Genomic DNA, 16,880 nt, shown 5'->3' with positions numbered 1-16,880 from the left:
CCTGCTCCCAGGACCCGAGGGGCAGCACCCCGAGTGCGGTCGACGGGGGGGATAAACGTGTCCCTCCACACCGCGGAACATCATTCAGCCCCGCAAGGAAGGAAGCTCGGACCCTGCTGCCGCTCAGACGGGCTCCGAGGACACCGCCCAGCCACGTGGCAGCGCAGGACGGACGCCGTGACTCCCCTCACCTGAGTCCCTGGAGTCCCTGGGTTCACAGGGACAGAGCCGAGGGCCCTGCCGGAGCTGGGGGTGGGGGAGTTGGCTGGGGGGCTGCTTCATGGGGATGGAGTTTCAGTTTGGGGAGGGGGAAAGCTCTGGAGGTGGTGGTGGTGACGGCGACACAGCAATGTGACCGTGCCTAATGCCGCTGAATGCTCACAGAAAAATTACCACGTGCTCTTCTACATTTTGCTCATTTCCTGCAACGAGCGCACTTCTCGTCCGCTGCGCTGCTCCGGGTGTAAGAGCACGTCCTCCGTGGCAGCCTCACCTCAGTGGAGCAGGCTCATCCTCGGACGCTCATATTTCACTAAAACACGAAACCGCCCACTCCCTAGAAGCTGGAAGAGGAGGTCTGTTCCGTAATCCTGGATTTCAGCCTCACCAAGTAAGAAGCAAACCTGGGCGAGGGAGCCACGTCCCCTCTCCCCGCGGCCGACTCGGGGACTTTCCAACCAGCCCCGCTGCGTCCCGAACGGCAGGGAAGCCGCATGTCTGGGAAGACACTTTGGGCTCTACCGTTAAGCAGTCATTTTACTCACTAAATAAACTGGTGAGCGCGTTAGAGCAGCTCATCCCATCAACGGAAGAATAGGAGCTTCCGGAACACTTTCCAAGTACCACCGTCATCATCTCCTTGAGTTCACGCCGCCAGATAAATGTGACAGGGAAACAATGCCAGTTAATTACCTGACCAACGTAGAAAGTGCCTGTTCTGACTGGGATACGGGCACCGGTTCAAACCGGAGCCTGACTCGGAGCCACGGCCGCTCCCCGGTCAGACTGGCCTTCGGAAGTTACGTCTCCAGCAATGAGGTCACACACCTTGAGGTGATTTCTATGAAACTTGTTGCTTAAAAAAATAAAGCTTTAAAACATGTGGCGCAGCTCAGCCGGGCGTGGCTCAGCGGTTGAGCGTCGACCTAGGATCCAGGCGATCAGGGTTCGGTTCCCAGTCAGGGCACAAGCCCAGGTTGCGGGCTCGACCCCCAGTCGGGGGCATGCAGGAGGCAGCCGATCAATGACTCTCTCATCATTGGTGTTTCTGTCTCTCTCTCTCCTTCTCCCTTCCTCTCTCTGAAATCAATAAAGGCTTTTTTTTTTTTTTTTTTTTTGAATAAATAAAACATGTGGCACAAAACAGGCTCCTAAATACTTGTGAGGGGACGCAACGAAGCCTGAACTTCAGGACCTAAAACACAAGCTCCCTCATGAAGGGAACAGTGACTGTGTCCAGTGTCCTCGGGTCTGTACAGGGACGGGCAGGTGCCCTCCTCCCCTTCCCCCCAAAATGGGGACAGCAACCCTGCCAAGGAACTCTGGGGGTCACACCTGGGAGGGCACACGCTACTGAGGACAGGTGTCCACTTGCCACTGGTCACGCAGCCCTCGGGGCGAGACTGGCCTGCCAGCCATTCCCCACGGGATAGTGTGCAGAATGGGCGAGTGAGGGATCAGCAGATGAGTGGCTTCAAACATTTTCCCACCAAGCACACTCATTTTCCCCCCAATAGAACTGAAGAAGAATCCCAATCAGCAGAATGAAATAAAAGCAATGAAGAAATTCCTCCAAAGGGTTAAGTCTTAAACTGAGCAGCCAGGCACAGTGCCTGAGGTGCTCAGGTACCTGGACAGCCTGGGTGATGCTCAGACAGTGACTTCAGAAGCTGTGGGCAGCGCCTCTCCGCCCTGCCAGCGTGTTTCATACACCCCGGAGCGTGATGCACATCACAGCTGCGTCCTAGAATTCAGTCCCAGAAAATAAGCTGCCTCTCTGCACCCATGTCCTGGCGGCGACACCCCAAGAGCTAGACTGTGCCCGCCCATGCTGACTTCCCAGGCTCCCGCCATGGCATACGCCCTGTGGGGCTCTGAGCCCCGGGAGGCCGGCGTGACAAAGGAACTCAAGTCTACAGAGACGCTGTGCCTAGTCTTCCACACTGAGCCTCGCGGGCCTGAATCTCAGAGAACACAGCCCCCGTGAACACACCCCGCCAGGCTCCCTCTCCTGTGCCTGGGAGACGGGGTCTAGACTGAGACTCACGCTCACCTAAAAATAAGAGGCCTTCCAAAGTGAGAGGCAACGGCGTTTATTTCACATCAATAAGAACAGCTATACGGGAAGCACCGATTCAGGCAGGAGCCCAACCATGTTCTGATGAGGAGACAAAGGCGATGGGTATTTATGAGGCGGGGAAGGGGGCAGTGCCATCCAGAGCAGGAAGGCGTTGCTATGGGCGCAGATAGCAGGACACAGTGACGCTGACTCTAAACATTGTTTCTCATTCTCGGTCCAGTAACCATCTGTCCAATACTCGTCATCTCTGCTTTCTTGTTACCTTGGCCAGCAGTTCTATGGGACACAATGTTGCCGTGGGTCCAACCCAAAGGTTACTTTCCCGAGTTCTAACCTCCCAAGGTTTGAGGCATCAGACCTGCAGGGCAGTTCCCCTGGGACAGCAGCTCCAGCTCCACGTTAAAATGACTCCACTCATATTATTATCTACACAATGTATTTAGTCGTTGTTTTTAATAGAACTTCATTTTTTAGAGCAGTTCTAGGTTCCCAGCAAAACTGAGATAAAGGCACAGAGATTTCCCACATCCCTTTGCCCCCGACATGCACAGCCTTCCCCATTGGCAACACCCCACCAGGTGGGACATTTGTCACCACTGATGGATCTGCACTGACATGTCATCCTCACCCAGAGTCCACAGTGTACATCAGGGTCGCTCCGTGTTGTACATCCTGTGGGCTTGGACAATTGTACAATGACCTGTGTCCATCACGATAGTACCACACAGAGTAGATCCACTGCCCTAAACCCTCTGGGCTCCTCCTGTTCATCCCTCCCCCCAACCCCATGGCAACCACTGATCTGTCACCTGTCTCCGCAGTTTTGTCCTTTCCAGGATGTCACAGAGTTGGAGTCACACAGTGTGTAGCCTTTCAGACTGGCTTTTGCCACTTAGTCACATGCATTTCAGGTTCCTCCACATCTTTTAATGGCTTCATAGCTCATTTCTCTTTAGTGCTGAATAATATTCCATTGCCCAGATGGACCACAGTTTGTTTATCCATCACTTACTGAAGGACATCTTGGTAGCTTCCAAGTTTGGGCAGTTATGAATAAAGCTGCTATGAACGTCCATATGCAGGCTATTGTGTGACATCAGTTTTCAGCTCATTTGGGTAAACACCACGATGTGTGATTGCTGGGTCATTGGTAAGAGGATGTGATGTTTAGTTTTCAAAGAAACTAAACTGCCCCCCAAAGACGTGGCACCATTCTGCATTCCCACCAGCTGCGAGGGAGCCGGGCGTAACTCCCAGGGTGACAGGGCCCTGACACTGTGCAGCCACCCTAACGGGTGGGGTCCAGTAGCTCAGCCCACTTGCTCTCACCGAAGTGCTATCTGAGGGACCGGCTGGCCCTGGGCCCGGGATGGAGAGCTGGCAGCGGGGCTCAGGGGTGAGGGACAGGCCACCCTCCCTGTGTGCAGACAACCCGCCAGAACTGCTCAAACCCACTAATAGCCTTTAGAGACACGCAGCAGGTTCACATAGTGAGAACGGAATAAGAGAATCTTATGTTTAAGTTCAGAGATAAAAGTTACACATTTTGTTCCTGAGGCCTAAAAGGCAATAGTTAATTATAATATGAAAGTTTTATCCAAGACAGGATGTTTCTCTTACTTCTGATTAAGGCTGTTCTTCATTCTTTTATTGTTTAAAACAAAACAAAGAAGTAGGACTGTAAGAGGCGGCAGCTGCCCACGGCTCCTCCAACAAGGGGCTGCTCACAGCCTTTCCCGGTCTCCTCCTGGCTCTGGGTGTCACTGGGTGGCAGGTGCCTGTGCTGAACGGAGCCGTCTCCCAGAACAATGCCCCCCCGAAGGCCACTCCCTGGGGCTCGGCTCCCCTCCCGCTGCCGTCCTCACCTGGGTCTGCGCTCCCTGCTGAGTTACAGGTGTGTGGTGACTGCTTGCCCGGGTACCAGCATTACATGGAGTGACACACACAGCAACGGGACAGAACTGAGAGCCGGAAATAAACCTCTCAGATGTGACACTTCAAAGGTGCCCCCAGAGGGCAAGCAGCCCCCACAGCACACTGAGCAAGGAAGAGCTGGGGCAGATGTGAATGCCATTCGCCTGCCGCTTCTGCGGCCTCCAGCCCCGCCACATGCTCCCCACGGGTCTCAGAGCTCACGCAGCAGTGGGAGGGTCCAGGCCCCAGAGCTGTGCTTGGGGAAGTCACTGGCAAGATTGCAGGAGGACACAAGGTCCAAGTGTTGTTTGGGCATCACCGCGTTCGATGGGGTGGACGGTGGAAGCAGTGGTGGTCTGCCTCACTTTCAATTATAACAATCAAGGTCAGATCTGGCCCAGAAACCCTCACAGCAGCAACATGCGCAGGGATGAAACCTGAGGCAAGGACACACACAGCACAAACCCTCACGAGGCCCCACAGTACATCCAGGCCCCACAGGTGTCCAGGCCCCACAGGCTGCCCAGGCCCCACAGGTGTCCAGGCCCCACAGGCCATGGCCCACACAGGTGAGCTGACCACCATGCCCTGGAAGCAGAAAGCGCAGAGCCTGGCCTCCCTCCCTTGGGACAGCTGGGCTCCCTGCAGGAGGCATCGCTCACTTGGGTCCCACTGGCTTGGGTCTCACCTCACACCCACATGGACCCTGGTCACTCCACATCTACATGGACCCTGGTCGTCTCACACCCACACAGGCCCCGGTTGGGGACGTGTCGCAGAGACTGTCAACATGTAATCACGTCACTGCTGTTTCTAGGGGCCCTCACCACGGTCCTCACTCTCTGGTCTGTCACTCCTCCTGCCTCAGAGTCCCAGGAGGGGACAGCATCTCTCCCCTCTTACCGCTGGAGCTTCCCTCTGTCCCAAACACAGGCCAAACCTGCAGATGCCCCTGAGTTGCTTCCAGACCCCACAGTGACGAGGGTCATGACAGAGTGAGTGGTTATTTTTCTGCTGGGGGAGGGTCTGGCCTCCAGTTTGTAAAAAACACATCGGTGAAGCGCATGCAGTGAGCCTCCCATCCCAGAGCCTCGGGTCTGCAGAGGACAGACAGCTGTCTGCACATGTGGCCCGGCCGACACTCGGGTGACAGGAAACCCAGGAGCAGGCCCTGGGGAGAGCTGGGGAGCCCACTTTTCCCCATAGGTGTGTGCAGCCAAGCCCCTCCCTCAGTCCTCGTATGAAGCAGCTGAACAGAGAAGGTGGGAGTCCCGAGGAAGGAAGCAAAAATGGAAACCTCCTGACCTGCAGGGGCCTGGAGAGGCCGCAGGCAGGAGCTCGGCCAGTTGGGGACGCCTAGGTCAAGTCTCTACCCTAGGACGGCCGCCCTTCCTCACCAACCCCTCCACTCGGGCTTTTGGGGGGACAGCGAGGGCTCAGGCAGGACATCCTCAAAGTGAGGGGCACCAGAGCTCCATATCCACAGGGTCTTCGGTCAGACCCTGCCCTTCTGGATGAGGGGCCCATCCCAGTCACAGCCCAGGTGCCAGCAGCTTAATGATTCCAAGAGCATGAAGTCCCTGTGAAAAAAGCTCATCACCCTCACAATCACTGCCACTGTCACCATCACCATCACTGTCACCGCCTCAGTCACTATCACTGCCACAGTCACCATCATCATCACTGTCACAATCACCGTCAGTCACCACCAGCACCACAGTCACGATCACCGTCACGATCACCGTCACTATCACTGTCACCATTACTGCCCAAGTCACCATCACCGTCACTATCACTGTCACCATCACCATCACCCACTCAGACACCTCCAGCAAGGCATGGTCCTTACCTTCTGCACTGGGGGCAGGAGGGACAGGCGGCTCCAGTGGGTCCATGATGCGGCTCCGGAAGCCTCGGCCCTGGGCAGCCCTGCGGGAGGAGAGAGGCTCTCAGGGGCAGGTGGGGGAGCTGCCCTCAGCCCATGGGGAGCCCCAGGGACAGTGCCTGGGGGAGACGCTGGTTCCCAGTCACAGATGCAACGAAAGAGCTCAGCGCCTACTAGTCACAAGGACGGGAAAACCTCCCATAAATAACCTGGAGCAAAACCCGACAGAGTCCCGTGTCTGCCTTCATTGAGCGCAGCCAGGGCTCGACTTCTGCCACTGTGTCCATGCCGGACCCTCCCCGCCCAGCACCCAGGTCTCCTCTCTCCCTCCAGACCACAGGCTGAGGGGACAGGAACAGGGGGGTACGCGTGTGTCCTCCTCTTCCTCCAGCCAACACTTCAGGGTCTGAGTGAAGAACTGATTGTCCAGGATTAAGACCAAGGCTGGCCGCTCTCTTAAACTGATCTCTGTACGTCTGCTCTGTTTTCTCTCTTTTCTGCATTTCTCGTTTCCCCACGTGCTCGCAGGGCAACCGAGTCAGAGCACGTGTGTGACACCAGCTATATCATGACAAGGTGGGTCCCTCGCTGCTGTCACGGAGACCAGCGGTTCCCTGTTTCCAGGGCTACACCTGCCTCGGCTCCCAGCAGAGCAATGGGGTGAACAGCACAGTCTGCTCTGGAAGCCACACCGTGCAGGGCAAACACCTTCCCAGATCTCCAGAGATCCCGGGTGGGTCACACAGTGGGGAAAGCACAGACATCTCAGCCCTCACTCCACCCGCCACAGGCCTGCCTCGGCCAGAGGCCCGTCTACAGTTCCCTCCTTGCACAAGAGGGGCAGGCTCTGGAGTCCTGAGCCACACACCTGGATGCCAGCCACCCCTCGAGTTGCGGTCACCTAGTTAACTGGAGGCCCGCTAGTTTGGCACTTACAGAGGGCACAGCACACGCTGCTTCAAGTCCCAGGGAGCTGGGAGGCCCTCTGGGATCAGCCACCGAGGGACAGAGCGATCCCATTCCACTCTGCCTGCCGCTCAGCACTCACCTGGCCCATCACCCAGCAGCTGCCTGACCTGACTGGGAGGGCCAGGCTCAGACCTGCTTGCAGGGTGAGTAAGGCGGCACACGGGATTCTTTCCACCACAGCTCAGCACCTAGACCTAGAGCAAAGGTCCTCTGGCCTCTGAAACACGCTCATTGTGAATTCTCGAATCCCTGGGCCGAGCCCACACAGACCCCACAGGAACTCCATCCTGTCAGCTCAGCATGCGCCCAGCACTCTCAGGCCGAAGTAAGGCAGAGCCTGGCCGATGCGCCTCCTGTGCCTCCTGGCGCTGGAACCTGACTACATCCTTCCAACCCCAGCCTGCAGCTTCCTTCGCATTAGCGCAAATACTCCTATTCCAATTCACTCTCTCAGGGTCCTGGCCATCAGAAACCTGGCTGGAGTCCCTACTCTTCCTGTCAGGGAAATAAGGCAAATAACAGACCAAAACAGTAACTGTGCACAGCACTTCCATCAACACAAAATTCCTCGGCCTCTCTTGTCTAGTCAGCTTTCGTTGTCCACACCAGGAGCACAGGAGTTCGAAAATCATGCACGTAATTGACACTGGGGTCTGAACGTCCACATTGCTTTCTTTAAAATAGCAGCCTGTGCCCTGGAGGCGCTGAGGCCTCCTGCACAGTTATCAGTGTACAGAGAATTCATTCCTTTGTTTTCCTCATAAATTCCCCAGAATCCCGAGTGACTCACTGAGTTGAGATCCTGAGCTTAGACTGTGCCGCCAAGGGGCAGCCCAGTGGGGGGCCAGCGGCCGGCTCATCTCCAGGAGCACAGCCCGTCACTCAGGCCTGACACGACTGGAGGCGCGGCCGTGCCCACGCCCCCTTTTCCACGGCCACGGCAGGCCTGTGGCAGCAGGAAAAGGCATTTTACTTTAGAAGGTCATTTCTAGTACCAGAAAGTGGTTCGTGGAAGAGAAAAGCTTTAAACCTAAAAAAAAAAATTTTTAATATTTTAAAAAGTCTTTTACACATTCTTAACTAAAAATATAAAACACGCACAACCCACAGGCGGCCCCTTCTATCAGCAGGTGTGCGCTCCTGCAGTGACAGAGAGAAGAGCAGGGAGCAGAATGGCACTCGTGCCTGGGCCTGGCCGTTCTTATGAAATGAGGGGTCATTTTGAAAATTCACATACAGACGCAAATAAAGACGGGACACAAAGCTCTAGGCCTGGCCACTGTGGAAAGGCTGACCTGGGATTTGGGAGAGGAGACTGTGAGGGGTGTGATGGGAGGGGCTGGCGGCAGGTGAGAGGGTCCTTGGCCAGCTATGCACCCGCTCCTCACCTGTCCCCGGGCAGGGCCACTCACGGCCACCCCGTGACAGGAAGCACAGCCACCCTCTGGATCTGGCCCAGCTCCACCCCCTGCAGACCGAAATCATGGCCTCATCTCTGGGACCCTGCCAAGTTTCCCTAGACCTGGAACTCCCCTCTCTCCTGCAAAGCTCCCAGAGCATCCCCTCTCATCCTTCCAAAATTACACTTCCAGGAGGCATACCGGAGGGCTGGAATCCCCCTCAGGCATGCGTCACACCTGCGTTCCCGCCTGTCCCATTCCGCTCCCCTTACCTTTCTACCTGTGCAAACTGCAATGTGTGAACTGAACACTCATGTGCTCACTATCTCGAGATTGGGGTTTTTCACTGCGGCATTTTCACGAAGACTCGTGCGATAAAAGAATAATGTATTAGACAACAGGGTTTCTAGATTTTTACAATAACGTTTTCCAAAACGATTCGCAGAGCAGTCTGGCCAAAATAACTGCGTTTTCATTCTGCTCTAACTTACGCAGAACATTTTTAGGTTAGGAGCCTTTTCATACAGTTGCCTTCCAGCAATTTTTCCAGGAAACCGAAGTTCTGTGAGATAACGGGTGTGAGGGGCACAGCCCGAACTCAATCGGGGCTCCGAGGCGCAGCGCTGAGCCCCAGCAGGGGGCCTCTGTCCAGAATTCCCAAAGCCTCTCCCCTAATTTCACCACAGAAACAAAACACTCCGGAGAAAATGTGCATCTCGAAATATCAACGTGATGAAATTGGTAAAACTAGAAAGTCAGCCAGTCTCATACCACAAAAAGCTGTTCCGAGTAACTTTGGATTTTACTTCTTCCATAACTGTCTGGACTCCTCCGATGGAGCACCAATCAGCTGGGCAACAGCAGCTGCAACCAATGACTGACCGAGGGGTCGCCAGGGTCTACACCTGACCATACGGTCGCTGTGCACCTGCCTGCAGGTAATGGCCGCTAAATAACATCCCAGGGCCGAGCGAGCAAACGCGGCGAGCGCGCAGGAGGCAAATTATATTTTAAAATACACCAAGTTCATCTCACCTTTCTTTTCTAATACGAGTTATTTCCTATAAAAGAGGTGTTCAAAATATATTTTAGGCAGTAAAGGAGCCGTGAAAATGTTACCTCTTCCCACGTTCTACCTGGAGGGACACTGAGCGGCCCCCGCAGGAAACGCGGCTCTGCCGGCCGCCGCCAGGTGAGGCCTTTCCCTCCAGCAGCCGCGGCACCAAACGCGCCAGCCGCCGCCCGCGGACACTGGCGTCCCAGTAAAAGCCAGGCCGTGCGCTCAGACTCCTGCTCCAGCACCTGGGGTCCCACAGAGGGAGAGGGTCCGGGCGGGGAGAGGTCAGCGCCTGCTGACCAGCGAGTGGCCGCCCACCTGCTTCGGCCTCTGCGGCGGAGGCGGTTCCCCGGAGGGAGACCCGCACGGGTTTCTCGGGTGGGAATTACCTCCCCCTACAGCGGACCTTCGCCCTCACAGGGAAAGACAAACGACCGCTCCCCACGAAAACACCCAGCTCCCCCCACGCAGCTTCAGCCGGCTGGGTTTCTCCAGCCGCCAGCCCCGCCCAGGGGTCCCGACCGCCCGTCCCCGACAGTCCTCGGAGCCTCGGCCCCATCCCCGCGGTCCCCGGGGCCGAGGGCACCCGCTGAAAACCGGGGTGGGCGCCCAGGGCCTCACCCATCACCCGCACTGCGCCCACGAGACAGGGGCCACCAGATGAAGCCGGGGGGCTGCTCGCGGCCCCGTTAACCGCAGTCTGTGGTGGGAACAGGGGTCACCACGCTAAAGTTGGGGGGATGCCCCGGGCACGCGGTCACCAGGCAAGAGACGCGCGCTTCCCCGCCTCCCGGCGCCCGCACTTACCCCGCCGGGGACCCCCGCCGCCGGCCCTCCGAGCGCCCCTCTCCCCGCCCCGCGGCCGCCGCCGGGAGGCGCTCCGCCCGGCCCGGGGGGGCGGCTCCGCCCCCACGTCGTGATTAGCCGGCCCGGGCGGGGCCAGGAGCCCATTGGCTGGAGCGCCTGCCGTTCCGCGGCCGCGCCCCGCCCTCGCGCCAGCGCATTCCTGAGAGGCCACGTGGCCGCCGGCTCACCACCCCCCACCCCCGCCCAACGCCCGGCCGGGCCGCGCAGGCGTGGGCGGGGGGCGCGGGACCGACCCCCCCGCATCCGCCCTGCCCTCCCGGGCCGGCCCTGCCCTGCCCCCGGGGCGGTCCTGGCTCCTGGGAAGGTCAGCTGCCCTCAGGCCCGCCAAGCCCTGGGCCTTTGGAAATGCACTGATTTCACACATTCCCGAGGCAATTTTTAAGGCTCGCTGGAGCCAGAAGCTCATTTCCCGGGAACCTTCCCAGTGAACGTCAGTTGCAGCATTCCGGGGCCTGGAAGAGCCCGGAGGCGACGCAGCGGGAGGCAGAGCCTCACCGTCCAGCCCCGCCGCCCCCCGTCTGGTGCACGGGCGGACCCCAGGCCTGAAAGCCTCTTTGCCCGCCCCCAGGTGGGTGACTGTGAGCAGGTGCGGGGATCTGCACGGAAGCAGCGGTCCAGGGCCAGGATGCTCACGGAGGCCGCCCTTCTGTGCCCTGGAGCCTTTATTTAGTTTATAATTAAAAAGGAAACAAAATATTGTCTAATTACTACTAAAAGGAGAACCGTCAGACAAAGCATCTTTAACAACAATACAGAGAAACCAAAAAAGGACGTTTGCCTGTTCCCTGGTCAACACGGGGGATGTGTCAGCGATGCAGCAGCCCTGCCCCCACCTCTCCGCATCTTCAAGTGACGTGAAGGCGGGACTGCCTGATCCTCACTTGTCTCATACAATAAATACAAAATAGCTAAATGTCGCAAAGCCGACTCCAACATTCAGCAAATAAATCACAGTAAGGCAACGGTTTAGCCACGTTTATTATTAGCGTATGCTCCTTTCATGGAAATGGACTGAGCTACTTTTAAATGCTGCTTTAGACCTATCTTACAACCCACTGCAAAGCTACTAGAGCATGAATCAGTTAGAAAAATATGTCCTCCCCCCCTGGCTGGTTTTGCTCAGTGGTTAGAGCTCGGCCCTCAGGCCAAGGGTTGCAGGTTTCACTCCCAAACTCCCTGTACATGAGGAAGGCAACCAATGGATGTGTCTCTCTCATGTCAGTGTTTCTCTCCCCCTCCTCCCTCCCTCCCTTCCACTCTCTAAAAATCAATGGAAAAAATATCCTCATGTGAGGATTTAAAAAAAAACAAGATCTTTAACATCAGAAAAAATGTTTTAGTCTCTATTCCAATGGTTCTTTGAGTATTTTATTTTAAGGTCTTCTACTCAGTTATCCTAATGGGCACGGCCAAGAGAGGTGACTACGAGGCAGACGGCATTCATTCTCGTGGGCCACACAGGACCACCCTGATACTTGCTAAGTTTTCTGGTCAAGTCGGCAGAAATAAGGAGGAAATACATGCAGTACCAGGTATGAATTAAGCAAGGGATTTGGACTCAGTTTGGGGATCCTATTTTGGCTTCTGAGACTTCCAAAGTCCTATGCAACTCATACGAATCCCTGAGCTTCCATCTAACCATCTAGAAAACGTGACTAGTAATATCTGGATCACAGGTGAGTTTACACAAGAGACCTACACGACTACCCCGTGTCACGGTGTCTGGCACGGGCGCCTGCTCAGGGAGCCAAGTGATAATTTGGGTCCATCTTTCTTCTCTCCTTTTCAGAAGAAAGAAAACATATTGAATCAGTGTTTCTCATAGATGGTCCACAAGTTTGTTTTCGAAAACTTAAGCTCTAGAAGCTGCTATTGTGTCATTTTTTTACCAAGAAATTGTGTTGTTTTTGGCCCTGTGGGGACCATCATGTGGCACCATCATAGCTAGAAGTACAGAGTGTGACTCCCACATTCCCACATGGCCACAGGACCCCTAAGCTCGGGGCTGCCAGGAAGGACAGTGGGTGGAACTACAGGGCAATGCCGCCAGGTGGGCTGGCGCACAAGGACTCTGAGTCAAGACTCAGATCCCTCCAGTGCATCCTGTGCTCGTCACAGCTACGTCTCCATCCTCTGTGAGCCCGGATGTGGGAAGGTTGGGAATTTCCATTCTGATTCCCTCCCTGACCCATGAGACCCTGAGAAAACTTAGGTTCAATTTTCAAGCATTTAGGGGCTTTCTGGTTTTCTTTTTATTGTGACTATGGCTTGATTCTAGACAATCTGGTGAGCCTGATCCAGTCCCTCAAAAGTCTTCCCTGAAAAAGTTCTGCCTGTGGAAGGCAGATCACCTGGAGCCTAAGAACTCTGCCTCCGCTCCTCACCTGCCCCCCTCCTCTCGGGCTCCCCTCCTCCTGCTCATGGCCTCCCCTCCTAACAGCCCCCTCATGGTCTGCCTCCCAAATTTCAGACCTCCTAGTTAGCCCCCACACCCCATTAACCAATTCATTGCAATAAATCTGTGTTTCCTAGTGGTTGCGTTTCTCTGAGCCCCTGGCTGGTAGCCACACCCACAGACCCTGTCACTAGAATTGAGGTAACACCCGTGGAGAGAGCCCGGCTCACAGATGTGCAGACTCACTGGACCATATTGTCCACATTGAGCACAGCAGACTTTGGGGCCTGACCTCGGGTTCAGGTCCCTGCTGAGCGATCAGCAGAGCGACCTTGGACAGGTTTTGACCTTGGACAGGTCACATCTTCACTAGGCCTTGAGTTCTCATGTGTAAACAGGATCTATGACTGTCCCAGCACACGTGTTGGGGTGTGGGGGTGCGGTGAGCATGTGCTGAGGACAAGCACCTGCCTGGCACTTCACCCAAGGCAGCGGTTTAAGTGTCTGCTCACAGTTATGCCGGTGGTCAAATGACTAGTCAACAGGGGACCTCGCCCCAGTGCCACCTGGCCAAGGTCCCAAGTGAACCTGGGGATGGCAGACATTACTCCAGAGTCACTGGGACAGTGCTGGTGACCACGGGGTCTGCACCTCAGCCCAGACCCACCAGTCTGTCCCTGCATGAATGACCAGTGCAGTGTGTCTATGGAGGGAGGCATCAACCCAGCCCAGGTTCCTGGACTGAACTAGAGGAGCTGGGGGGGGGGGGGGGGTCCACCAGGAAGCAGTGGACAGGGACAGGAGCTCACTCCAAGTCCGGAGCACGGAGGCTGCTCTCCTGGCCGCCTTTCTCTGCTTGCCCCAAACATTCCTGCTCCCCTCACCCGTCCACGCCCCTTGGATGGAGGGTGTCGAGCCGGCCAAAGGGACATGTGCAGGGAAGGGGAAGGAAAAGCAAAGGCGATAAGGGGGGGGGGGGGTCCTGCCAGCAGGGCAGCCACACTGTTGCAGCTCAGACAGGCTGCAGTCCAGTGGGGGAGGAGGCATTGTCCCAGCCCCACACAGGGACCCTTTTGTTCAGAGCACTTGCAACAACAATGGACCTGTTTTCTCGCTCTGCTCCTTCTCGGTGGGGTGGGCAGAGGAGGGGGAGGTCTCAGAAGGGAAGGCCGCTCGGGGTCTGAGGAGACCAGCACAGTGCAGGGCGGGGCGGGGTGAATGAGCCGCCTGAAGTTACATGGTGGGCGTGTGGGCTCCTCTGGGCCCAGCAGGCTGAGCACGCAGGGTGCAGGGCGACCAGAAGGGCTGTTTCTGTCTCCACACCGAATGGACCACACAACCGCCCCCCACTCCTCCTGCCCTCCCGCCCTCTGTCCTACCCACACCACCTCTCCTCCGAGGGACCGGGACCCGAGCCTGGGAGGGAATGTCAAAGGGACAGAGGGCCAGGACCCTGAAGAGTGATCTAGAAGGTTCTTTCCTGCTTCGGCCACAAGCTCTAATTTCAGGGCCTTGGAGCAAGGGGGTCCTCAGCACCTGACAGTCGGGAGGGTGCTGTGATCCAGGGACACCAAAGGGAGCCCCCCCCAGCGTGTGTGCGGAGGCAGCTGGGGCTCCCCATGAGCGAGGACGGCTGGAGCCGCACAGAGGCTGGGCAGTGGGCCTTGGCCACGCCATCCTCTAAGGATCCTCAGGAAGGGCGCCAGGAGGCAGGGAAGGGAGGGAAGGGTGGCCCTGAGGGAGGGCGTGAGCCGGAGGGACAGGGGCTGAGACCAAGGTGGCCGCGGCAGCCTGACCCCCAATGGGGAGCACGTTTTCTTTGGTACATTTTGTCCCCTCAGTAGTTGCTCCAACCTTGGCCCATCCCACCAGTCTGACCCTCAGCTTCCCTGTCCCGTCTCCTTCCCGCTTTATCTATAAAAACTGATGCCCAGGGTGCCCCCACCCTGCCCACCGCCAGGACAGCCTGCAGGCCCGAGCTCCCGTCTCAGGGGCAGAGTCCGCTCCGCCCTGGCCCCGGGCAGGCGTGTGCACGGCTCTGCTGGACTTGGCCTTCGCCTTCGCCGTCCACCCGGTTCCCTAGACCAGGGGGCGCTGCTGCCGGGCCGGAGCCCGCGCGTCGCTGCAGGCGGGGGTCACAGCCCCCCCCGCGGGTCACAGCCCCCCCCCGCGGGTCACAGCCCTCCCCCCGCGGGTCACAGCCCCCCCCGCGGGTCACAGCCCCCCCGCGGGTCACAGCCCCCCCCCGCGGGTCACAGCCCCCCCGCGGGTCACAGCCCCCCCGCGGGTCACAGCCCCCCCCGCGGGTCACAGCCACCCCCGCGGGTCACAGCCCCCCCCCGCGGGTCACAGCCCCCCCCCCGCGCCCCCGGGGCCTTCGCGGGAACCCGGGGACAGGCTTCTGCAGCCCCGCCCCCGGGCCCTGCGCCCACCCGCGACAGCCCGCTCACCCCCGCACTCGGCTCCTGAGGCCCGCGGGACCGGGGTGGCCGGGGTGCGCCTGTCCCCGTGAGGCGGCCCCGGGGGCTCCGGGTCGGGGTGGGGACGAGCAACCGCGGCGGGGAGGGGGCTCCGTGAAACCCCGCAGCGCGGGCCTAGGGCTGCAGCAGCCTCCACGTGGGGAGGCCTCGCACCCAGCTCCGCGCGGACAGAAGCTGCGCCGACCCTCGCGGCCTCGCCCTGCTCGTCTCCTGCTCCGGCGGATCACCCGCGCCCGCCCGCGCCACCTGCGCCCGCCCGCGCCCGCCCGCGCCCACCTGCGCCACCTGCACCCGCCGCGCGGCCTCTAAGCCGGGAGACCAGGTGCGGCCCGGACCCGCCGACGGGGAGGGCGGGCCGGGCCCTGCGGGCGGGCGAGCGGCCCGGGGCCAGCGGGCCTGAGGGGCGCCCCCCCTGGCTGTACACAGCGCCCCTTTCCTAAAGGGGGTCAGTCCGTGCCTCTATAATTTTCATTTTTTGTCAAAGCAAGAAGTAAATACTTCAGAACCGTTAATGTATAAATAAAGTGAGTGAAGTGGTCCTCGTGGTAAGAAATAGTTTAATTTCATTTAAACAAAACGTCACCCGCTTCCACCTTCCCAGAGGCGCCGCTTCGCCGGCCGCGGGACGGGCTCGGTCCTCGCTCGGACGCCGGCGGCGGGACCAGGCGGACAGAGGCGCGGGAGTCGCGCTGCGCGGGCCGCCCCTCCCCGCAGACCCCCCCGCGGGCCCCGCAGTCCGCCCGAGCGGGCCTGGGCTCCGCTCCGTCCAGGCCCCGAGGCCCGGTCGCGCCGTCCTCCCTGCGGCTGCCCCGAGACCCTTCCTCCGGAGCCGGCGGCCGGGACGACTCCCCGGCGCAGGGCAGGGAGCGGACGCGCGTGGGGTCCGGGCAGACTCTGCCCACCCCCACCCAGGCCCCGCCTGCCGCGGGTGTGCACGCCCCGCACAGAGTCGGATCCGCAGCCGAGCCTGTCCCGCGGCGGGGACACCTTCCGGGACGCACCGTCCTCGGTGCGGGGCCGCGGCGGGACTGAGCTCCGACTGGGCGGGGCCGGGCCTGACCGAGTTCCCCCCGCCGTCCAGGATCCCTAAGGACGCCCTTGGGGTTGCTACGGGGCGGGGACCCAGGCCCCGCCCTCCCCGCCGGCCCCGCCCTCCCCGCCTCTGCTCCCTCGGGCTCGTGACTCTTTCCGTCAGCCCTCGGCTCTTTCCGTCAGCCCTCGGCTCTTTCCGTCAGCCCTCGGCTCTTTCCGTACACATCACTCGGCTCTTCCCGACGATCCTCGGCCTTTTCCGTCCCGTCGGCCCCCCCCCCGCATAGCCGGAGCCCCCCCTCGCCGCGCCCCCGCATCCGCGCGCAGCTCGGACACGCACCACCTGCGGGTCCACCCGAGTTCTTCCCGTGGCACCTGGACTCCTGGCCTGGCCCGGGAAGCTCCCGGCGCATCCGGGATGTGACCTCAGCCACAGCTGCCCCGTCGCTGACCCAGGGACAGTACAGCTCAGACGCGCTCCGCGCTCCCCGGGGCCGGTTGCGGTCAGGGTCACAGAGTTAGGGGTGAACCCCAGCGACTCCCGCTTGACCCCCACCCCGTCCTGCGCGGGATGCCACGTGC

General features: G+C 59.1%; 1 protein-coding gene across 1 annotated transcript in view; it reads right to left on the bottom strand.

Moving 5' to 3' along the window:
* The window catches only part of ARHGEF10 (Rho guanine nucleotide exchange factor 10), a 48,866-nt gene extending 40,347 nt beyond the window's left edge, over nt 1-8,519 (bottom strand). The window contains exon 1 of the mRNA XM_087814055.1: nt 6,063-8,519. Within this exon, the coding sequence (XP_087670181.1) occupies nt 6,063-6,108 (46 nt within the window). The 5' untranslated portion in view covers nt 6,109-8,519. The remainder of the gene's footprint in view (nt 1-6,062) is intronic.
* Nucleotides 8,520-16,880: the final 8,361 nt, after the last annotated feature.

Source organism: Miniopterus natalensis, chromosome 2, assembly GCF_054644295.1.
Source record: "Miniopterus natalensis isolate mMinNat1 chromosome 2, mMinNat1.hap1, whole genome shotgun sequence".
NCBI lineage: Eukaryota > Metazoa > Chordata > Mammalia > Chiroptera > Miniopteridae > Miniopterus > Miniopterus natalensis.
Note: the sequence above shows the minus strand (reverse complement) of the source record. Positions and strands in the feature narration are given on the sequence as shown.